The following is a 26,086-nucleotide window of genomic DNA, read 5'->3' on the forward strand; positions in this document are numbered from 1 at the left end:
ATCGGCATCTTGATTAACATAGCGAAGATAAATTGCGGGCGCGTAGCACGATAATAGAAATGATTGTTTTTAGATCGGCAGATGTTAAGAGCAATATATGAAATGATCGAGGCGTAATTGAGATTTTATGCTTTAGATGTTCGTACATCTGTTTTCACGTAACCTTTTTAGTAGAATAAAACACATGGAATTTCTTCAAGGTTGTTAGGTAGTATTCATAATGAGACACGGCTTTATCGTACGTAAGCCTATCAAGCCGTCTAATCTGGGAAGGTATCCATGCTTGTGCCATATTAGTGGGAGCTCTGGCGAGGATTAAGGCGGTGGTTGGCATTGATCAAAACACGAGTACAATGGCTGACGTTGCGGTCAGTGCCAAGCCTCCCACCATGTCATTGTGCAGCGTCCCTGCGCCTGCCACCCTAACACTTGAAATAAAAATAACCGATCTCCCACCCCGCGCTGCTGCCCACCACTACTCGGGCAGGAAACCCCCTATTATAAAGTTTAATTTTGCAACTCCTCAACAAGCGTTGGATTTTATCTAACCAACTTATAGTTGAGCTGGGATACATGAACTATATTGTAGTAATAACTCATGCATGTAGTTGGACAAATGTCTATTTTTTTCAGTGAGATCGTGAGGAGGACCCTATAAATTCTTCTCTTTGTTCGAGGCTTGAGACGGGAGGTGTAGAGGTATTACGTCCAAACCTCAAGACGGCGTTGGTTGTTTAACGTAGTTTTTATGGTCAAGGATTGTAAGTTTTTTTACTGTGAATCTAAACTAGTTATCAGAGGCCAGTAAATTATTAATGGGATGGAAATAGTTTAATTGTTAACAAAATATGTACCCCGGTCTTGCAGGTTTCTATTGCAATGCACGACTAATAAAAGAATTCATTCAAAAAATTTTTAACCTCATATAAATTTTATACAGTACAATAAAAGTGATATATAGGTATTAAACACTGATGTCTTCAACAATTAAAACTATTTTTTATTGAAACGCGTCTAAACAAAGGTCTCATCCCTAAAATGCATGAATATCTACACCATAATTACATGGGTCGAAGTTTTATTGATTTCTCTATGAATGATTCGTGAGTAAGTTGGCGGTGGGGTATGTGGAGAGAAACCTCGGCTCGGAGCAGCCCCTGTACATTGCGAATACAGGGACGGACCACAAGCAAGGGTTGACCAACGCGACTAAGCTGCGCAAGAGACGACGACGCGCAAGAGACGTCCTACTGGGACTTGCAAAAACAGGTCTCGGGATTACATCGCGCTATCAGATCCCATTTGCTGGTAGCCCAGGATCACCTGACTTTAATGATATGCGCGTATGTGAAATGTGCTTTTGATATGAGCAGAGCTTTCCTAATTAATAAAGCGTTGGGATATTTCTCGACCTCGATCGCATGAGCATTAAAAGCTGGAACTTTGTTCCTCTGTGGATTTGAATTACGCATAGAAAGATCAAGAGATTCGATTGAAACTATAATAGTAAAAATGACCAGACTATTACTCTGAAGTAGTGACATTCGACATTGGAAAAGAAATAAAAAATCCCAAAGCTTCAAACCACAATTTTATCACAAAACTACACCATATTACATTTCAAACTCTCACCGAAAAAATCCTACAGTGCATGAAAAAAATGTGATAAACAGATTGTTTTCGAAAATCGGCTACATGTGATTCACTGCGGCGTGAGCGCTACCCACGTAGTAATGTATTAAATTGTTTGTTCCTCTACTACGATTTTCACCCACAGCAGATATACATATAAAAGACTCGGAATCGCCAATGAATTTTAGGAATCCAACACCTGAAATTTACTGGCTAGAAACCAATGTCAAATATTACAAACAAGGAATCATTCGCGATACAAAAAAAAGTAAATCAAGCAAAATCTGCATAATTGTAGATTGATAAATTTAAGCGACATTACAAATATTATCAAATTCAGAGAACGGATACTTCACCTTTAAAATCAATCTAGTTTCAATCAGTGGAGGAAGAATTTATTTGCGAAAATAAATAATTACGACAATAAATGTTGTTGGTAACTGACCATTAAATAAACTTGAAATTTTATTTTCGGAAGCATGTGAAGATCTGTCCCAACTAAAAACTTTAGTGAAAATACAGCATAAATTGTAACTGAATCGTAAGTTAATTTCATTATTCTTCGGTCGTAATTATTTGCAGTGAAACTCAAACTCCCCATGAAGATCAAAAATAAAATTATCAGCTTGCTTATCAATTGCAAGCAACATTCCGCTTGCTTCTTATATTGAAATCAACATGGAGCGACTATGGCACATGACCCACTCTAGTCTCTTAATTTAATTTAAAGCAGGTGTTCTTTTTCTTTGACGGTGCCACCGACGAAGGAGCAAAACTTTCTTCCTCACGACCGCTTCATAAACAAGGATGCTGAGCACGCCGTTTATAATGTCGCGGCGCTCGCTTTGTTGCGTGCTTGTGAACACGGACGCACTACCGTCGTCAAGTCTACAACAACCCAACTCTGTACATGCCGAAAACGGGAACTTAGTGAAGTATTCTCACCAAACATGCGCAAATTGGCCGCACCTGAAAATAGAGAATGTGTTTCTGTACTTATAAGTAACAACTGTAAGAAGCTGAATTGATTGCCGTCAGCGCGCTCGCGAAATTCAAGCGAAGTGTCTCTATTCAAGTGAAGTATTTTCGTTCACGCGAAGTGTTTTCATTCAATAAAAATGTCTTCATTCAAGTGAAGTATTTTCATTCAAGTGAAGTATTTTCATCCAAGAGAAGTGTTTTAAGTGAAGTGTTTTATGCTAGGATTTTGGCCCCCTGGCCCCAAGACGAGCGCCCGCTTATCTGGCACGGCGCACAAGAAGCTTAATGACCGCCTTTTGATCATTTCTTTATCACACACTAATGAGAGTCGCCCCAGCCTTCATACAAGCATTTACCATGCCTCTCTCTCATGCAAACCAGCCTTCCTATGATCATTAGCTAGACTGGAAAGAAATATACCGGCAGGGTACGGTAATAATTAAAATACAATTAACAACTCATACTCTCACTTGAGGTAAGGATGGGATCAGTGATTTTTTTGCCAAATTGTGCGATGTGAGGGTTTTTTCAGTTAAGATGGTTGGCTAAATTATTATAGCGGTCGTTTTGACATAATTGTTTATTGTATTTGGCAAGAATTCTATGCATTTAATTCTATTTTAAAACTATACGCATCATTAATATATAAACTGTGACATTAGCTGCGATGAAACGACCATGATGGGGAAATTCTAACTAGGGTCACTTTTCTCCATGACTTGAAATTCCAACACTTTTGGGACGATTTAGTATAAATTTTAACCAGTGACAATTAAAACACATATGCAATGATGGCAAATATAACATGTGCCATGCAACACGAGCTATGTGCGCATGGTTTGAGATTTCAGCTACCGATATTTCAGTAAAATTCTTGGCTTTTGCAATCAGGAAGTACCTTAATCAGACCTAATGTAATTTTGAAGTAAAAAACCCATAGAAAGTGAATTGTTGCACCACAAATTGCCTAATGTCATTTATTATTGAATTTCTGCCTTTTTTGTGAGATGATTTGAAGCAGTCTAGTTTGAGATTTTGGGACCAGAATCCTTTCATGGCAAGAAGAAGATCGATCAAATGCAAAAGTTAAAACTAGGAAGCCTAAGAGACAGAAAACTGTCGGCCTTTCGCCGCCGTTTTGCAGGAATCGCATGTCGTGGCATGGCCGGCTCTCTCTTTTTTGTCTTTGTATCACGGAGTAAAATAGTTTTTGCTGCGCCTTGCCTTAATTAGAACCAATTAGTGCTGCCTGCAAAATCACTGGATTTTCACGCACCATAAATCATGAATTAACAAGATTTCTATCAGCGCTCGCAAGAGGCGGAGGCGTTGAAACATGAAGGAAAAGTTGCTACAATGTTGAGCGGGCCTCGGTAAAAACAGCAACAAAATAAAGATAGTTTAGCGAGGCAGACTAGCTCAAACTAGCAGGAATAGAAGTATATTTAAATGCTTGCCATGTCAAAAATCTCCATAGACTGTAGTCGTTGCGACAGCGATCAATTTGCAGACTATTTTTAATTCTGGAAATTTATTTTAGAACTCGTTAAATGTAAACCACTAAGAATGAACTTCGATAATGTGGTAAAACAAGAAGGCTTCATACATTAGCTAGTACAGCAAAAACGGTAAATTTCCTATCACGATTTAGAATACATGTATGTAAGAATGCATATTATGGATATTAAAAGGAAGCGGGACAAAAAATTCGAGTCTCTGAAGCTTACAATGGACTTATAGAACATACACGACAGTTTCACCGAAAGATTTATCAGCCGGTCTAAATTCAAGTCAACCAAATATGTGACACTCACTATAACTGGCGTGGTATCAGATGGTCTTATTGTCCCAAGGCAATTAGAAACCATCTTTTAACGGGGACACATGATATCAAATGCAATTTAAAGCCCAGGTTTTTGCAGCAGAGAAGGGCGGGTCGTAACAAGAAGTTATTCGAAGATAGCATTTGCTGTTAGACCAGGTCGGTGCTTCTGAGTGCGCAATAAATCCCCACCACGGCGCATATAAACGGTACGATGGTGAAGTGAAGACGCAGTGTGTGTGATATGGCAGCAGTTATTAACACTGGATGAATGAAAGTTAGGTAATGAATACCGCGCAAACGTACATCAGATTCGCTGGAAATTTCATTTTGTTACTCTGATAGGAGCATTAATATTACCATTGGCGTTAGATCAACTAAGTTTACTTCGCTTAATTGCACATAAAGCTTATATGAGTATTCAAAATATAACGAACATCAAAATTCGAAATCAAAAAGCCCATCTTTCATAATCCAAAGCTTAAGATGTAGTAACAAGTTTAATAAATCAAAATTCAGAACAAAATTTCAATGTTTATGCTAGCTTTCAAAAGAAAATGAAGGAATAACGTCAGAAGTAATTTTTTGTGGGAGTTTCCATAGAGTCTAGTGTTGCGAGCATAAAAGATCGAGCCGGGGCAGAGGCGCGTGATGGAGAGCCGTGCGACATGGGCTCCGATACGGCGAGCGCCAGTGCAATCGTCGCCATTCGTCATTGTTTACAGATTATCTGTTAGAACATTTAGAAAGCTCCACAAGGCTCGCCAATCAATGTAAAATTCCCCTTTCACGCTTGCTGACAGTAAAATTGAGGTTCAGTTTCTTGTGCATGTAGAGGGGACAAGAAAAATACGTTTGGATATCATTCTCGTGGTGGTTCAAGCTTATACACATTCGTTCGCTTGAGATAGCCGAGATTTAGAACGCCAGGCTCACAAAAACTAATGCCATCGGGAGTAGGCACACTAATTTGAAATTGCCGATAGAGATTAATAAAGATTTCCGGTGTGTCCGTGTGATGCGTTAAATTAGAGAAACGGCATAATCTTATTGGCGTATCGTAAAAAATTCCAATGCAACGATATGCTCAATTAGGAATCAAAACTATTATTACCGGCATCCATCGTAACTATGAACATGATCCTAAATGTACTTAATTTTTTGAATAAACGGAGAGTACAAAGAAACCGATCAAAGCGAAACTTATGGATCAAAGTGAGCGTTAGTACAAATATATAAATATCTGCAGCAACCACAAATTAGATGTAATTCTATCCAGAATTCTATGGGATTAGTGAATCTCCACAGATCTGCAAATCAAAAGCTATCGCCAACAGTTAAGTTTCTCGTAAAAGGAGGCCTGTGATGGCGCGATAACATAAAAATTAAAGTCATACTTATTTACATGGCCAACCTCTCTTATATAGTCTCTTAAAATAATGGTATCAAGAGCTCACTAAATCAAGCTCAGATCTCAAGAAAGTTGACACAATTGTGCAGTCGTTGAGAACGAGATCGCCGAGCGGTCTCGGTCTATCGGTAATTTATACCCAGTCTTTAGTGACACATTGTACGCTGATAAACGCAGTCCGAAAACAGTTCCATTCGCGTGGTCCGTTCTCGATGGGACTTTTCGCTCCGAATGAGAAGAAAGTAGCAATCAAGTGACATTAATTAGAGAGACTTCATTAACATTTCCGACAATATTAGACAAGGAATAGAAATTTTCGAATTTCACTTTCAACTCTATTGAAACTTCGTATGCCAGTTGAAACGGTCGTAGGGAGTTTGTTGAAATCGGTTGGAAGTTGAAGAATTTACGTTTTGAAGTGTGGAATTTTGAGTTTATTTGTCCTAAAGCAAAATCTTACGATGTCATCACATTTTTGTTTGTCTAAGCAACGTTTATGTCTAATTGTGGCTTCCACTCCCTATCAGAGACAATAACAAAGCTCGGTTCTACCCAGGGTTTTTTTCGATCACATTCGACAGCATCCCTGCAACTTTCGTTCCTGTTAAAAGACGATTAACGAAGTTCCTGATAGCGACACAGAGAGATTGGACATCTTAGGCCTGTATTGACAGAGGCAGGCTCGTACTAAGGACCAACGTTGTCTGCACAGACTGTCGCACCAAATTAGCACGCGCTGCTGCACTCGACAAGAGCGCTGTAGCTACATGCTCGCCACACTGCCTTCTTATCCGAGAGTTTGCGTGCATTCTTCTTCCTGAGGTCCTCTATGTTCTTTTTTAGCTCGTTGGTTATTTGACTGCATGTCTAAGCAAATTCGTCGTTCGTTTATTTTTAATTCAGCTTGTCTCAGCAAACGAGCTGATCACCTTCCTAAATAAAGAGGCAGAAGCATATTAATTTAATGAAGAGTGTCTCTTCATTCTTAATGAAGAGGCACTAGCATCAGCAATGCTCCGATAAGGAGAAAGAATAATCTTCCATAATATAATCGCTATAAATTTTTACACTTAGCTAACAATGTGTAAGTCTTGCATTATTCTTCCGATTTTCGACTCCCACTTCCTTGTTTTGAACTAATTCCTCACGTAAAAATTCTCGCTATTATTAATCACAACGAAGATGATTATTAACAATATCTCATTAACGAAAATCATGTGTTGACTGATTACCGACTCTAGAATGGAAATAATAACATGTTATGCGATGAGTAATGGAGATAGGTTCGAGTCATTTTTGTGACTACAACTTATGGAATATCTTTATCTGGTTTCCGCGTCAGTTAAAGATAACATATCATCAATTCAGAGCAGAATCGGCAAGCCCGGGACGTCAAGGCTGCAACTAACATTTGTACGCTCGTTCATAGATTAACTCAGCAATGTAGTGTATAAAGTGTAGTGTTTTATTAAGATACTTAAATACTTACTTGATGCTTACAAGGCTTATAATGATAGGGAAATTTTCAAATAGTTCATAGATAGGGAAAATTGTACTCACTCCTTAGAGGACTTTTCATGGCGGCTTCAACGAGTCCTGCCAGAAGCTGCAAACTTTTGGGGTCCTGAGCGAGGCTACTACTGAAAGCGGCCAGCGAGTCTGCATGTCTGCCCATGTGCTGCAGAGCCACACCTTGTCTGTAGTACGCCTGTAAGAAATGGTACAATTAGTGTTGAATGCGATGGAAAGTTTTTACATTTTTATTAAAAAATTCTGATCGTGAACAGCAATGCCAAGCCTTGTGTGTCGGGTGCCTGTACACAGTGATATTAATAATTCTTTATAGCTAAAAAACGTTTTCGTAAAACTTGATTGAAACATATTCTATGTGCCCCAGAAATCACGACTGTAATAGGCCTGCTCATCACTGCACCACACGATAACTTTTTATAGTAGCTCCTACAAAAAAAAAACTATAAACACATTTGATGAGCATGAAGATCATGAACTTCATGTATATAAAAAGTTTCGATTGCATTACACCCAAACTATGCAAGAGGTATACAGTGAGGAAAGCAAACGTCTTGGAACCTACACAGAGAAGGAAAGGCTGCTTCGTTGTGGTTGGTTGGTGTCTACTTAGAGTCCAAACGCCTCGGAGCCAAGATTTGTTACGCCGCTTCGGTCTCGAACCATTCGAAATCCCAAGGTTTTTCTTTTTCTTTGAGTTGCTTGCACTTGAAGAGCGATTTTGGAACAATCTGCATATCGTTATTCGTTTTTGCCGAAAATCAGCGCTCTTTTGCAAGTCTTCCAGAAGGTCAAGAGTATTGTTCCGTGGAAGGGTCACATTTTCTTTTACATTTTCTTCTTCGATGACTTCGTCAACTCTCTCAAATTTTTTGAATGCGACATTTTTCTTCATTCTTCTTTTGGAATGCATGCTATCCTTTCTTAAGACATCACGTATTGGGTGATCCATAGCGAAACTCATATTTTAAACGTCTTTAATAATTTTAAGTTTATTCTGACACAATTATTTTCTGCCAATTCGTTTTTTTCTGACCTACAGCTAGAAAATAAAATTAAAATCGCAAATGAAAAAGAGAAATTATGCGACAGTGTGCCAATGAATGGCACACAGAAGGGCACTACCAAGGTTTCTGAAGAGAACGGAAAGAAAATGCTAATATTCATTGAAACGTATCCTACGCAGACGTTGCATACATTATGTATATATGGTCACTGTATGAAGGCGTACCTGAGCCATGCACGATTCACCGTTGCCTCGCGATGTTTGCTTACTTTCCGCCTATAGAGTTGCAGGATTTTATGCTAGCCTCCGTACAATGATGCTTAATTGCGCGCGTTATTAAAATGCTATATTGGCTCTCAAGGTGGACCGGTCACTCGCGTAGCATTGGGCTTCAAAGAAGGCTTACGTACGCGCCGCAGGAGGCTTCATCGATTGCCAGCCTCTGAAGCCACGAGATCTTAAATCAAACAAAGAAATCTTGGATACATTCTCCCAGTGCAGCCCCCACATTTATTCCTCTAGAAGGTGACGTCACAAGATACTCGTTTCTGAACCCTTCAATTGAGAGACCTTAAGTTAAACTCGTATATATTAGGTATTATATCAATGTTATATTTTTTTGTGCAACTGGCTAATTGCAATTCTTTGAGAGGTTAACTCGTACGAACCAAGTTTCTCATACTCAAAGCGCTTTACTGCGTCAATAAGCTTAATGTAATTCAATGTAGGTACGAATACTACTAGCGTTTGCAAGCAAATCAAAAACTTGGGAGCAATTGAATGCATAATAAAGTCACAATTTGGTAACAGAATTATACTTGATTAGATTTGCGGCCAAATTTAGTGATTAATATTAATGTTAAAAATAAATTGAACATGAAACTTACCGACTAAAAATAACAAATACTGAATTTACTCATTTGAATGGAAATTATTCGCCGATGCGGTAAGAAAAAGTAAAAATTTCCATTGAAAAGGAAAATTCACTAAATAAAAAAAGTGAATTTATTATTTTGAATGGGAACTATTCGCCGGCCAACTAATAAAAATTAGAAAATATTCCATTGAAGTTCATGAGGATTTCTGTCGGCCTGGGTTAGGTAAGAAGTTGATACCACATTTGCTGCTAGAGCAAACGTGGCTCAGCAACAAACGATGAAGCTATCAATGACATTCCAAGAGTTTACGCGTTAACAATACAACATTGCAGCCTAATCGTAAGGCCTTATAACGAACGTTGCTTGCCTATTATATGTACCTTCACTGGGGGTAAGAAATCAGCATACCAATAGCGGGAAGGTCGTCGCTTCTGAAGACATTATCGTTCACCGTTACGAGGAGTGGCTGGGAGAGCCGCTTGAAATAGGATACCAACAAAAGTTTCGTAATCCCATTCAGAATAACCGGTAGATTATATAAATTATTAGTGACTTCTGTGATGAAAAACCAACAGAATACCGTCAATTTAAAATGTTTACTCTGTGATTTGAAATTTTTGGACCAGTATGACACGATCACTGTTCGATGACACATCATACTGTATATGTAACGGCGGAGATGGTGAAACAGTTTTACTCTATTGCAATAAACAGCAGATCCCTAAGGCAAAACTGATTAAAACTTCCAACAGATAAAATACTTAGAACGACTTGCAAGTTTCACACAGAAACAATAAATATTTAGACAACGATGCAGGCACAATTTTCATCCAGAGATTATTCTTTAGGTCGAAAAATAATAATTTACCTAGAATTTGAACACGGGAACATATTGTAGATCAGGGACTGGTTAAAACCAAAAGTCCATGGGACAGAAATATTTTATTATATTGTAGAATTATAAGAAAGGTCCATTCATAAAGAATTAAGCCTACATCAGCTTACAAAGCGTCATTTTTACTCGAGCAGGAATAAATCCGCTGAACATCACATTCATAACTTTGATCTGGGCCTCAGATGAATGTTTTATTCAGGACCTAGAGTCCAGCAAAGCCTTAATCGGCACAAATTAGATTCAATTCAAGAGATTAAGCCAAACGAATAGTTAATCTTTATAAATAATGCGCGCTTCTTCAATGGCAAAGCCGATCGAAACTAAATTCTTAGTGATGCCAGCAATAAATTCCGCGGTTTACGTCACGCAGGATCTCAGAGATGTTACAGACGGCGTAATTTAGTGGTCGAGTGTCGGGCGCCAGACATGCCATCTGAGTACTAAACATTATAGTGCACCATCTGAGTACTGAACATTAGTGCACCATCTGAGTACTAAACATTACTGCACCATCTGAGTACTAAACATTACTGCACCATCTGAGTACTAAACATTAGTGCAGCATCTGAGTACTAAACATTATAGTGCACCATCTGAGTACTAAACATTAGTGCACCATCTGAGTACTAAACATTAGTGCACCATCTGAGTACTAAACATTATAGTGCACCATCTGAGTACTAAACATTAGTGCAGCATCTGAGTACTTAACATTATAGTGCACCATCTGAGTACTAAACATTAGTGCACCACCTGAGAGATACTACACTCTAAATGTGCTCCATCTGTGGGCTATTCAATTAAACTCAGCGTCCGAGTCTGACTGCGTGTGTATAGGCCACACCCATGACCTAACCTAACCGAAGCAAAGAGCGTCTCAACAAATGTTTTAGCAGAGATCAATTGGCAGACGCTGCATGCCTAGCGATGTCTTGAAACGTCACAAGGGCTTTCGGGCGTAAATAATCTAAATAATCTTATTCACCCTTAAATAATCTAAAGAATCCTCACCCGCATAGTTAATTGTATAATAACAACGAAAGAACGATTCCTAATTTGCATATATTACATAGTTATAAATGCTTTTAAAATAATTATTCAAAAGATTAAAATACAGTACAAACTTTTGTAAACAAATTACAACTGAAAATATGTTAACGAGTTTAAACGTCCGTAAAATTGCAAAGAATTAAGTGCAGTGAGAAAACTATGAGAGGAATCGACTTGCCAGCATTACTGCGACCGAGTCGGACAGACAGCTATCGTATATATGCTAAGAACGATCACGGGGCTGTTGCAAAGAAGCGTGTTTGCACATAGGCTCTGATCTCACCCTTGGTCAGATCCAACATTAGCCACCCAGACCAATAAATCTACTGAGATGCAAATCAGCAGCAGCGACTGAGGGATGTTCAGGCAACGCAGTCACCAGCCCAGGATCGATGAGCAAAGGCCGTTGCATGAGAGTCTTGCATCTGCCTCACACTCAGACAAATAAGTGAGACTAGTACAAATAAACTGTTTGCTTTTGTGTAGATTATACTGACCCAGTTTGATCCAGTATAAGAGCGTATCTACGCTATTTGCAGACAAAGTGTCACAATTTAGACCGTATGACCTGTTCATTTATTTGAGTTCGCGCGCACGTTGTGGCAGTCCAAATTGTTTCACAGCATAAGATTGGTGGCTGAATATCAAGCTCAAGCAGGTTAGGATGTCACCAGATGCTTGTTTCAGATGCTTTTTCACGCATTTTCTCATTTATAAAAAAATGCACTATTGTGCTCGCCATGTCCGTCCGTCCATGCGTCTGTCTGTCCGTCTGTCCGTCCGTGACTTCACGTTTTCGTCGACGAGAAAATGCGCTCTCTGTCACTCCCTGCAGTGAGTACTGAGTTATATTTTTTATTCAATGCAACCAGCATACTGGAGGTTAAAAATTAAGTTTTTATATACTTTCTTGGGCAATTGAAAACGCAAATGCGGCAAGGCAACATATTAGTCGTGTTCGATATTATTTACTTTCTTAGCAGGAAATTAACTACCTACCCTATTTTTACCGACGAGTCCAATTAATTTAACAAATTAAAAGTGAAATAAAAGGCCACGTAGCTAAAGTATACACGTGTATATGAATATTCGATACATGTATGTATGATTTTGTACTTAAATGATTTTGTACTAAGGCGATCAAAATTTTATAACTCAATGCGTTTAGTGACTTGATAAAGAATGTTGATACATTCGAAAAGTTGTCAACAAATTAAAAATGTCTTTCAGTAACCTGATTCCCGATTTACAAACGCAAACGAAAAATATTGTTCGAAGTATTGAAGAAACACTAATACGAATATCAATAAAGTTAATTCTCTGGTCCTCAATCAAACATGCTTGTAAGAACAAATTCTGCCATCCTATACTAGTATAGTAAGTGCATACATATACGAAAAAAATAAGTTCTTGATCATATCATGATTATTTTCTCGATAATACTATTGCATAATAAGGGATCAGATTGGCATTTCCCATTCACTGCCTGTTCACTGAATACCTGCTTAAGTATTGAGCAATGTAGCCTACAAGCAAAGGAATTTACATTCGCGAGAAGAGCATCGCAATCGTAGCATGACCAGCATTAGCGCAGCAGCTTATCGCGAGCAGCCATGAGGGAAAATATCGAATAATTCAAGTCTAAGCAAATAAATCTGGCGAGCAGTGAAAAGGCGACGCGTCTGCGCTAAGCAGCTTTGCGGCGTCTTCCCGATTCGAGGCGCCGCCACCGAGAAAATAGAGGCGGTCGACAGGAGGCGACTTAGTGGCCGATACCTGGGCACTCTTCATTCTACGGTGTTTGATAGCAGGGGAAATATCTGGCCTGCTCAGCTATACATCTACTGCAGAGCTTATACATCTACTGCTTATAGTGTTACACGCATACAATAGTTTTTCAGCGTACGGGATTCAAATGAGACTGCTACACGCAACTGATACTCTACTGAGATGGTTACGCCAATTATTTTTACTGGCAAGCTTAACCTGATTAATAATGCTTTCTACATCTATGATGCAGAACAGAACCTGTATAAGTTACATTATACCAAGTTTACTAAGAATACAGTATACGAAGACTGAATACAGAAATGATACTCGCTCCTAATTGGCTGGAAGTGTCTGCGTTCATCAAACCGGTTCCTCGTAACGTCTACGCTGTGGACAGCGGACGGGGAGCTCCATACGGCGGCAGAATTAAAATGCAAGAGAGCTTGTTATACGAACTATATTAGTACCGTTCACAGATGGTAGCATGTTGCGTATTACATTATACGCACTATCTTAGTACCGTACAAGGATGATGGTAAGGCATTGATAACATTGAAAAGTAGTTAGTTTAGTTGCCACATGTTTACTAGCGCTGCAGCTATTAAGCCATCTCGCACTGAAAGTCAAGATGAACATCACCAACTATGAGATAGAAAGGTCTCAATTATTGAAAGTTTCTTAAAAAAAATCGTTCATCACCCTCAGGTGATGAACCCTCAGGGGGCGGAAGGTCTCAATTGTCCAGCCCGCAGAAGCTGGCTCTAAGGAATCAGCGTTAGCATCTCAGAGAGACGAAGTGAGAGAGGGAGGGACAGGTGAAATGCAACAGAAACGAAGACACTCGTAAAAGAGGTCGCTTACACGGGACGTCGGCCGCCTGTACGAGAAAGAGAAGGGGAAATGTAAGGAATCCTACCTACATAATAACTTGATGTAAGGAATCCTACCTACATAATAACTTAATGTAAGGAATCCTACCTACATAATAACCCCAAAACTGATGTCGACACCCCGAGCTCAGCGGTGGGGCGTTGAAAAGTACCCACCGCACATGAATTTTCACACGCATATAAAATAAAATAAGATCCGATCAGAATTCTAATAAACTTAATTATTCAAATATTCAAATATAATATTCAAATATTCGGAATAATACTTCACCAGTTACAGAAAGAATATCGAGGACAGAGTCTTGTGACTTGTTTCGATATAATAAATCCCACTTCAATATAATTGATGGTGATATTTTATGTGGAATGCATAATCATTATATATGGACCACACTCCACATTTTCCTAATAATAATTAGAAAAATAATAATTCAAGATAATAATAATTAGCAAGTACATGAACAGGGAAATTCTGAGCCCACCGTTTAAAAATGTCAAAATCTAGCCTCACAAAATAACATTCAAAGGCATAACAGGCCTTCATGGGATACCCGCGCTCTCTCTAATGAATGTAGAGGAGAAGCTAAATTTTCCGTATAATGATCAAGGCAAGAAACTTGAACGTTTTACCAATGGAGTAAGACAGAGCAGCGGCTATGGAGTGACTTGACACTGAGTAATGTACATCGTAAGGCATTATATACGTACGGCGGTTGCCTTGTTCTTGCACAAACATTCCACGAAACATACTAATGTAAAGTATGTCATTATACTCTTAACTTGACTACACGAAGTATGTCATTATACTCTTAACTTGACTACACGTAGTATGCCATTATACTGTTAACTTGACTACACGAAGTATGCCATTATACTCTTAACTTGACTACACGAAGTATGCCATTATACTCTTAACTTGACTACACGAAGTATGTCATTATACTCTTAAATTGATTCCAGGAAGAATGTCATTGTATTATCAACTTGACTATACTCAAACTTAGAACAGAATATATTGAGAGAGTCGTTTTATTCCAAAAAAAAACATGGAACCTGTTAAATTTTACAAGTAACTGAACTTCAGGTGAAACTTATCAGTTTGTATGTGATGATTCAAGTATTTTGTTACAAACAAGCCATCTTATTGGCAAGCCTCAGCTACGCAGAGATTGGGGTTCTGATATAAGAAATCCAAAGTCTGCGCGTTTGCAGAACAATGAGAATGACAAAAGCGAGCCACACCACAGCATCTAGTTGCGGTGGCTGTCGCTGAGATCTACTGTAGTGAGGTGCTAGTCTGACTATTAACTACATCAACACGATGGTCGTCCAAACGTGCCCAGAATACGCCCTATTGCAACGAATACATTTCCGATGGAATTCCTGAGCAGTACAAATAATGAACGTGTGAAATCGGGGAATTCATATAAATATTTGAGTAGACCAGGCAAGAAAAATTTGAACACGAAGACCTTCACAGAATTTGTATCAGTCAGATATATTGTTGGTGGATCCTGTTCAAATCAAATGTTGGCAGTATTCAATTGAAGATTCTCATACAGTCACACAAGCAAAATAATAATAACACGGAAAGTTCGACGCAAGTAAAAGTAAAATGAAGATATAGCCATTAAGTTTCGATCGAGTTTAAATAAAAGCTGCGCAAAAGAATGCATTATTCACCAATCACAACGTAGGTTTCATCGGAAACTGTCTACATTCACAGTTATTTGACCAGTGTTTCCAAATGAACATCTGCAGAGACATTCTGAAGGAAGGGTGTTGGGTTCGGTGATGGAAACACACCACGATATTTAATCCTTACTAATAGTCCAGGCATAAATTCCAGCAGAGGCTTGGGACTTGGATCACGTAGCAAGACAATGGGTCTTGGGGCGTCAGGAGACAACAGGTGTTTCTCCAACGTCTTGACGATTTCTTAAAGAATACGAAATGCAAGATGGGGCTGAAAAATGGAATTGCGAAGAAACGCGCTATTGGAGATCTTGCGACGACGATAGATGAGAATTATTTTCCGTTCATTGTAGTAGGCATGGTAGGAAAAAAGTTAGAAAATAATCGTTTAGGCATCAGTCACCGTCGACAATAAATAACATAGTAAGATTTTATTAACGCTTTTGTTTCGTTCAATCGTTTGAGATAAAACTTTTCCCTCGATACGCACCATTTCAAGTTCAGTAACAACTTCCCTCGTCGAATTTCAATTGCAATTCTTCACACGCCGACGCATGAACATGTTAATTGATCAGAAGGCAAATAAATTATTATGCTTGATGTGTGTGTCCGGTAACTACTTTGTTGAATTATAATCGCATATAACACGAATAATTTCATCAAAAAATTGTATAACTCTAAATAATATTATAAATAATAGTATAGTAAGTTACAATAAAACAATCTTATAACTGCGTATACGCGCTCATGAGTTCAACGATTTGAGTCTAGTGAATATTTTGTTCATGTATGTGCAGATGTTAAACGAATAACTTTACCTACCGAAAATTGCATAAGCCTTAACAGCTCTTATACGCAGGTTTCTTACACGCAGGTTTTGGGGCCGCAAAAGTATTCGAATGGATATTTGGATGCACATTAGTTACGAGACGGTCTAGAGGCACGTGCCATCATACGTCTCACCAGAGACGTCTGATGTGACTCTCGACAGCTGCTCTCGCTAGGCGGTCGCGAGCTGCTGCACATATGGAATAAGTCCACCACAAAACTAAACTAAAAGTCAATATGAAAAAGTCAATGACTAAAGGCATTTCTCACGGTGATGTTGGAAAACGGTAATGCAAAGCAGGAATAATATTGAAATACATTTCTTTTCGCTGCTAATATTCTAATGATTTCACTTTCGTTCCCGAGTGGGATAATAATGATGGCGTAATAGTACGACAGAATGAAAAGTGATATGCACTGCGCCGTAGCTGCGCAGATTTACAATAAAATAGTGAAAAATAAAGTTGCGGTGGGTTAAGCTGAAGCGTAAGAGTGTATTTAGTATCCAGATGATGTTCAAACTACGAGTTTTTATATTAAGCACTAGCTAGTGCTTAATATACAAATTTTAATTATAATAAATCACCAAAAAATGTTCTCACTAAATTATCAATAGGGGCAAACCTACATAGCCCATTAAAATGTATGAAGCGACAGTTAAACCTCCATAGCCCGTTAAATGTATGAAGCGACAGTTAAACCTCCATAGCCCGTTAAATGTATGAAGCGGCAGTTTTCGTCTCAGATTTACATATATTAATCGAACGATCAAATACGTAGCGCAGAGCAAAGAGTAGCAATGACATGAATGTTCGTCGTTCCAGCGCATCAACATTTCATTGCGCCGGCGTCATTGCTCATTTGCAAGGGAGCGAAATAGCAATTTTTCCATGCATGAGTTTAACGGTGACTATAAAGCGAAGTCGTCGTAAACTCAACTTTTAGTGGCGCTCGTCACTGGGAATTATTTTGGGAGTGTCACGCTTGGAATGCGTGCATCCATTAACGCTGACATCAGTCGTTACTTTTATGCAACAACAAATGACCATTTGATTAATTTACACGTCATTTAATGGCATAGTTTGAGTCGGTGCCGAGCAATTAGCATCGACGTGGAAGGCATCCCTTTCTGTTCGAGGACGAAAAATCCACACATCGTCACCCCACTCAACAGGGCCAGCAACAAACACTACATTCTCCTCCTCTCGGTCGCTATCCTCTAACTCCAGCAGCATCGACACGACGAAAAGTTAATCCCGTCCTGATCTAAGGTTAGTTTTGGTACCACAGAAAATTAGCGGAATTGTTGTAATTTGATTAGCTATCATAAGCTCAGCAGGACGCCTTCATTAGTTACCCGATGCCTCCTCGCTCTCCGAATTTATGGGGCCCTTCATGAATGCGGTTCGTGTGGGGGATCCGCAAGAAGATCCCGGGCGCTGCGCTTTATTTATCCATTCGCACCAATGGCATCTCAGAACGCGTATTATAGCTACGATAGTGTACACTTCGATGCTTACATATAGGTACCAGCATGAACATAATTGTGCTGGTTTTGTTTACACGTCTCTACTAGTTATACCGATAGCGCGCAGTAAAAGGTCATTATTATGAAAATTGTTATCATGGTTACTAATTTTAGCTTACAAAATAATATTCTGGTTGATACTTTTTTGGAAAATTACACCACTCAACCTCACTATTATGCGGATTCTTCAAACTGACCACAAGCACGTAATACCGTACGACCAGTATAATACAGGAATTGGATAATTAGCTAACTTATACCCTACACACTTGCTACGAGAAGGTATGAATTAGTACTTAAATTAATTATGAATTAGTATGAATTATGAATGAATTAGTACTTAAACTAGTCGCCTAAAGTTCTAAATCCTAATCATGAATTCATTCATTTTCGCAGCGATTTTTTGGAATTGGAATTAGCCGTCTCTTGCTTCATAGCCAACAATACCGCTGCAGTAAGTGGAAGGATCGCCATCCCCATCTGGTGTTGCCTGTAGAGTATTCTAGAACTTACCAGAACCTTGTACATTGTACAGTCAATACCAAAGACCATTCCTAATTCTCAACAATGAATGATGTTGGCGTGAAGCTGAAAATGTTTTTCTATGAGATACTCGCTACACCGCATTGAGAAAACAACTTCAACTCGCACGACGCTGATCATCCTCCCGCGACGCGTAAATAATATTAAAGCGGATACCCGCTGCGACCTTGACAGGCCATCATAAGAAGTCTGGTGAAGAAGACATATCATAACCACCATTGAACAAATCCTGTTGTTGTGCGCGACGCGATCACCCCGTCCAGAGTAGAGCTGCTCTGCTCAAAAACCTAGGCGGCCGCCGTCACAAATGGATTCGTCGACGATAATCCGCCTATGATCAATGCCAGGATGAAGGCATAATCCTAGATTGCCGAACGTGGCACATTTAGATGTCACTGATAATCCAAAGATGATTGGTCACTGTGGACTTAATATCTACGAGGCTTTGATTGTACATTAATAAATCGTACATGATTTCCGTCAGAGTGTGCATGCCGTAAACCTATACACTTGAAGGAGAAAATCAGCTCAAGTAGGTTTGGTCATGGCTACCTTTTTGTTCTCAGGGATGTAACTAATTTATTGTTCATTACACGACATTATTGCACTAGACTCGGATTGTTGGATTAATAAACGACAATCGAATAGTTTTTAACAACAGACTAAACTTGTCTATAACAACCATTGAAAAGATCATTGTCTGTTTAGAGTGGGCAACATTCTCCACCGGAGCAGCAATCATGTCTTCGTTCTTATTTTCGATTTCACAAGGGACGTGCTGTCGATCATTTATGCTGCTAACTTATATTGTGGTAGAATTTCGCAGGAATACTGAATTATCTTATTCAAGACCGACGTAGGGACCATTTTGGTTGATAACTTCTCATTGAGGAAAGGCCGAACGGCGAAGCAGCGGCTTTGTGGTAGATTTAAAGCCCGTCGATGCGGAACCATGGCATCAGAAAGTAGTAACTATCTCTTTCTTATCTGAGAAGGTGAAGATGGATATGCATACAATGCGTAGGCGCCGCATGAGGCATGCGTCTCTGTCAATACAAGTCTTTCCTGCGACATGGGAGGCGGCATGCCAATTCACAAATGCGAGTCCCGGACATTCCACTTCTGCTAAGGCCTAAGTAGAGATAAAATATTGCTTGAGTTAATTCAAAGGCATGATATAATATTAATATTGGTGGCACCCGAGATCCAAGATGAGCTCGGAAGGTTAGTTACGTTAACATGAAAATTTCGAATTCGCTAAAATTAGTCAAGTCCCTAATTTCTAACACAGAAGAAAATCTGGTGCTCCTGAACTAATTGAACATTTACTATAATATGCACAACACGGTTGATATGATGCTTACTCCTCTTTGGAATAATCATTAAATTTCTATCAGTACGATTTACGAATTCAGGTCATATAACAACGTAAGAGCAAACAGTAAACAACTTCCTCAACTTCAGCAAAGAATACGTTACCACCAATCCATAGTTACGTCTCATCTTGGACTTTGTTCCTAATTTCTAGTTTAATAGTTCGTTCAACCTGACCAGTTATTATTCTAGTAAAAATTCAGTTGCTTCAGGAATTTTACATTTATCGTGCTTAATGTACACAAAAATATTATATTTATCGTACTTAATGTAACAGAAAGTGTTGGGGCTGAGAAAAATTGCAAAAAAAGGTAGAAGAATCACTCACTAAGTGCAAAGCAGCTCGAGGTTATCTTAATGAGCGTCTGGAAGATAACCACAGAAAGAACGATGTCATCAACAGAAAAAAGACATGAGAGCTATTCATGTTCATTTATTTTGACCCTTTGAGAAAATGCGAGCAATTCCGGAGACGAAAAATTTCAGGAAGCGTTCAATTACATGAAATTCTCGAATAAATTCTTCAGCATGACAAGCGACAAATAGAGGTCGACGCCTCACGAATTAGTGACGAGTTATTTCAGTTAGCGTAGAACATTTTTTATGAGCGAGACATTGTTAGGATTGTCGGCTAAGTGATGTTTCATTTACGGAGATAAGAAACAAATAATTAAACAAACGCACTAATTAACAGCAAAAGCATATGAGTGACTTCACATTTTATAATCCGAACTAATTGGATAAATGAACATTAATGCCAATAAGACCGGAAAGAATATCATTAATAGCGACAGCTATTAAACTATCAACAAAATAATGATAATAATAAGAGCCCAGATTGCGTGACAATGCTGATAAGAACGACACGCCGTTCAACAGGTGTCCAGTTCTTCGCCCCACAAAACCACTTTGTTTGCTCCCCGACAGCACAATTATAGAGATCTTATCAACGCCTGGAACTTCATGTGTTCCAGCTCACAGCACTGCCAGATGAGTCCGTCATTGACATTAACATATTCATAGGAAGCTATTTGTTTTTTTTCTTCGTTACTTGATCTTTGAATTGATTCACTTCTCGCTTTCAGTTGAAATGCAAGCATTATTATTTCTTTACCACACGACAAAAATAGTGAAAACATATAATTCATTCTTCACAAATATTAATGCAACATTTTTGCTGTTGAACTACAAGTCTTACAGGCAGCAAGAGCGAGACTTGAAGTCATCACATTATGACATGTCTGCGGTAGACGGCATTGTGGAACTGGTTTGCGTACGGCTTTGATGATCCCTCAGATTTTACGGCCATCTTGTCTCTGCGGATGTTTTGCAGCTCTAGAATATGGACCTTCCATTAGGCGACATCGGCAAGCTGATGGATGCGCTCGTAAGGTTAAAAAAGCAGTCAATGACCCGTCAATCTCGATCTTGCTAATGGCACGTGTTGAATGCGATTATCTGTGATCATGCCAAGGCCACAGCAACTATGAAAGGATGGTAATACATAAATCCAGCTCCAGAGAAATGGACACAGTATCACGAAGCAAGATTTGTTATTAAGCAGGTCTCGCGGCGGCGCTGCTCCAACAACCAATTTAAATGACGCGGCCAGTGCGATGTCTTGAGAAATACTAATCGCGTCTCAATGATACACAGTTATGATTGCATGAACAATTATCTCTTGAATTCATTATTTATATACGCACATACATCGACTTAAAAATCTCACAAAAATTACCTACGCGATGCCTAATCAAACAGGAAGCTCATGGAACGCCATAAATTAAGGGCCGTCGATCGTGTGGAACCGAATGGTCTAAAGAGTCCATCAGCTGGCGACGGTCACGTTCAAGTATAGTCGCAGTTCACCGAAAGGCGAAAGACGCAAAAAATGGGCAGTTTAAAGAAGCATACACGAGAAGAATACAGACAATTTATTGATGAATAGATAAAAGAGTTGAGCATTCAGCTCGGATTTGAAAAGCGGACAGCGACAAGAACATAATTACGAGATAAATGTTTCACATCACCCTGTTTTCAGTTTGTGGCATTTGTCGGTAAACTAATAAATAGCAATAAATACGGTCTTTTGAAATTATATTATATTATTCATTATACGTTCTTCGTCGCGTCGAAGAAGATTGTACGAGCATAAGTCCATATTGTAAGATTTTCATGCTGGTACGATGAATTTTTGGCCATGTGTGTATTTTACGAAACATGATATATTATTTTATTCTTCGAAAAAAGTACGTGATACCTGTTTCCAAAATTCTATTCGTCGGGCGGCTCCGTGTCGTAACAAATGGGCAACATGGTCAAGTGCCTCGTTTGAATCATTATAATTTTTACGCAAGTTTTGCGCAAGTCACGTAAATCTCCGGAGGATTCTTGGAAGCCACGAAAATGTATAAAAAGTGGCGAGTGTTGTCACGCGAGCAGGACTGTGAAGACAGTTTCCTCGAAATTGTTTTCACCGTCGACATGTTTTGTCGAACTGCGACTCAAACTTTAGCCCGCAAAAAAGATTGCAACGTCAGGGCAAGCTTAAGTTTGGTTTGAAACAGTCAATATTCAGCTTTAGAAGATATTGTCATGAATAAAGTTCAATAATCAAACTCAAGGAGCAATAATTAAATATAATGAATAAAATTAAGTTGACCTAATTTATAAATAGAACAAACATTAAACAAAGTACGTGATATCCTTCATTCAAAAGATTTCTCGAGGCTGCGAGAAGAAATGAACTCACAAGAAAATTCATGAAAACTGAACGAATATTTTTCAGCCAGATCTGCGTGGAGATGAGGTCATATTCAACGCAAAAAAATTAATGTCTCTAAAATTATACGAAACGACGAAAATACATAACTATTGCAAAATGCTTCTTCTGTCATATGATATTATTTATAAATAAGCAGTATTAAAATAAGCTAGAGGTTTCTATGCACAATTCACGAGTTTGCATACATTTCAAGCTAAACTCAAGAAAATTTTTTCTTCCAACATACAATTCAAGTCGTTTTACCCTTACACCCTGTATTTAGAAGTCAGGTTAAGTTCCCTAATTACGAGCGTGGTAGACTGAAGTCATGCTGTGCAACGACCCTTCATCAGCGATGGCAACTACTCGTTCTTCATTAGCGTAGTTAAACTTGAATATAAATTCCTCCTCCAAATTACTTTGAAAAATATTATCTTCGCAAAGTGTCTGAATATACATATTTTTTAAAGTTTATTAGGTATCCTTGGGCATTGAATATGAATAATTCTACTATTTTCATTAAAAATTAATGTGATGATTAGCAAATAATGAGAAACAGAATCAAGATAATAAATCCAGACAGCCGCGCGTAAAATCGAACTTAACAAATATTCCTGTCGTGACTAGCACAATTATCAAGTTATTTAGATGGATGCTTGTTTTGCGCGAGTTTCCTGGGCGTTTAAATTGTGCCGTGAGCATAAGTATATATGGGGTATTTCGACCGACTTGTGTTCGCGCCGTGAGCATCCACAGTTCTGTTTTTTATAAGTTACATGAGCAGTTGGGGCATGAGCATTAACAATACTGTCTCTTTTGAGTTACATGGGTATTTGTGCAGTGAGCATCAACAGTACTGTTTTTTTTTATAAGTTACATGGGTATTTGTGCAGTGAGCATCATCAGTACTGTTTTTTTACGAGTTACATGGGTACTTGTGAGCATTAACAGTACTGTTTTTTTATGAGTTACATGGGTATTTGTGCAGTGAGCATCAAGAGTTCTGTCTTTTTATGAGTTAGATGGGCACTTGTACAGTGAGCATCAGTAGGGGTGTTTTGCATGAGTTTTTGAGAGCGATGCGAGTGTTTGTGCGGCTAACACCATGTGGGTTTGTGGCAGAGTTGCGCCCTCAGGGAGCAGATAAGGGCTTATCTGCGCCTCTTTAGCTAAATACGCGGCTAAGTGAGCCTGGCATGCCCTAGAAGCGACAATGACGAGGTTAGCCACCAACACTCGAGGACAAACTAAAAAAAAACGCCTCAGTAAAATAAGAGACTCCTAGGACTTATTTATGTACACATGTCGAAACTGATCGTCTCTCTCATATTCAATTCTAAAACAAATATGCAAGTTTAACGATGCCATTAATATATATACCTACTTGAAAACACACGTATCAGATCGTTAAGTGTTAATCATAAAAGTTACGCACTTCGCTTTTCTTAGATGATACTCCGTTTATGAGAATCTCTACTTCTAGAAACAAACAGAGATCTACCACTCCATCGAGATCCAGAATCTACTTCCAAGCAATTCCGCGCTAAATCACAGTGCTTCCACTAGTGGGAACAAGGCAGTCTCAGTCCTGAATAATATTAGCTAAATGACGAGTTGAATAAAGGACAGTGTTGGCAGCGGTGGAGAGGCGACACGACACTGCACTTACGTCGGTCGTCGACGTAAAGCACCACAACACAGCCGTCCTAATGAACGTCGCGCGATAACGCGTCCGCCTCGGGCCTTCTCCTTTTACCTACGCTCAAGATTATTTCACATTCGTTGACTTTCAAGGAGTGAGTTCACTCGATTGGTCGACGGACTGCAGTATATATATATATATATATATATATATATATAGATATTTCCCAACGATTCTGCGTGAAAAAACTCTTAAGCCATCTGGGCGTCGGTCGAAAAGCCTGATGTTGCAATGGATATTTCATAAACATCGCTGTATACAAAAACATAAGGGAACTTTTGACGCAATCGAGGCGAAATTACTATTTCAGACGAACGCATTGATAATTGAAAAAAGATTTACAACAATGCATATAATGAATTGCACTATAGATAAATTAGTTATTAATATTAAGCACAGATGTAAACTACGCATTCACCCAAAAACTCAACACGACATATAAGCAACGCTTCAAAAAATTCATCCTATATTGCATTCGACTCAGAAATTATCACATTACTTGCTGGGGCAGCACAGCATTTGGCAGGTTTTTGCTGACCAAGGTAAGAAAAAAATTTGGTGCTCTAGAGCGTATCTAATGAATGAAGCAAGAGTGTCAGGGGCTTCAGCGCACTTGAAAACTATCAGATGAAACATCGCGGACTGTCACAACTATCGCACAAATTGCCTGTGACCCGAAAAGTTCCGTCGTCGAATTTAACGTAAGCAACGGCAAGTAGAAAGTTCAGAACGATTCATTGCTTATGGTGCTAGCAATAGAATTAGAAGGTAATATAATTAAGCATAACACTGGACAATTTTAGCAGGAATGCAATACTGAATATGTCAAGGCAACCACCAAACAGGGTGTTTATGCTGCTCGATTTACTTCCAAGGGTCGTCAAACATCTCCAACTGGCTATGTCGGTGATCGCAATTTCAACAATTGTAAGCATCGATAATCATAAAGGGATTTCTTACTCAGTAATTACTAAAGGATAAAATGTCACATGATCAGATACAGAAAATGTCTGATGCTTATTTATGGCATTTTCGGACAAGACGACATCTCGAAAAAGTAGCTTAACGCAATCGTCAATTTGCAAGCGCTGGGGAATGCGATCGCGACTAATATCGTTCCCATGCTCGCCTAATTCACAAGATAAGACGTAGAGTCCTTCAAAGGACACCATAATGGAGCCTCTTGAAGACCAGCACAAAGATCCAGGAGTGCCTTAAAGTGGGATAGTAAGAGCATGGTAATGCGTCAGCATATGTATGGATGCAATACTTGTGATAGCGCATAGATACAAGCCTCTCCCGCCCTACACCTAAAAATACAACCGCCTTATTTCCAGCATCAGTCGCTCTCTTACATCCTAATCTAAATGGTCAAAAGCTCTCAAGGATTCCTAAACAAAATGGCACTCAGAGGCGCGGGTGTAAACACGAATGCTACTCACACATCTAGAGGCGTTATAGAACGATAGGATAGAAGTTGTGCAATGCATCGTAAACTCAAGTAAAATCTAGTCAAAAGCTTTAGAGTGCTGTACGAAAAAAGCAGCTGCTTTCTAGACAAAAACTTGTCAAAATTCGAAGTTGAGTTCTCAAGTCAAGCAGAGAGTATGAAAGAACGATCACTATCTTCGATGCGTTGCAGTCACTGAAGCTATAGGACCGCAGGAATATATGACTATAGACCATATTATAAGGGGTGTTTATTCTACTTATAAACTTAGCCCATTCACTTCAAATTCTCAATATGGCACCAGACAAGAGAGAATAATTTTCTTTATTCTCGAGCT

General features: G+C 38.9%; 1 protein-coding gene across 3 annotated transcripts in view; it reads right to left on the reverse strand.

Annotated features, from left to right (window-relative positions):
• Nucleotides 1–26,086, reverse strand: part of LOC108681946 (tetratricopeptide repeat protein 28) — a 75,122-nt gene that overhangs the window by 15,406 nt on the left and 33,630 nt on the right. For 2 of the 3 annotated variants that reach the window (XM_018171031.2, XM_018171030.2), the window contains one exon: nucleotides 7,407–7,554. In XM_018171031.2, coding sequence (XP_018026520.1) covers nucleotides 7,407–7,554 — 148 coding nt within the window. Of the gene's footprint in view, nucleotides 1–7,406; nucleotides 7,555–7,941; nucleotides 8,450–26,086 lie in introns of those variants that run through there. The other variant, XM_018171032.2, reaches the window with a different exon arrangement.

This window comes from Hyalella azteca, unplaced genomic scaffold, assembly GCF_000764305.2.
Source record: "Hyalella azteca isolate HAZT.00-mixed unplaced genomic scaffold, Hazt_2.0.2 contig9456, whole genome shotgun sequence".
NCBI lineage: Eukaryota > Metazoa > Arthropoda > Malacostraca > Amphipoda > Hyalellidae > Hyalella > Hyalella azteca.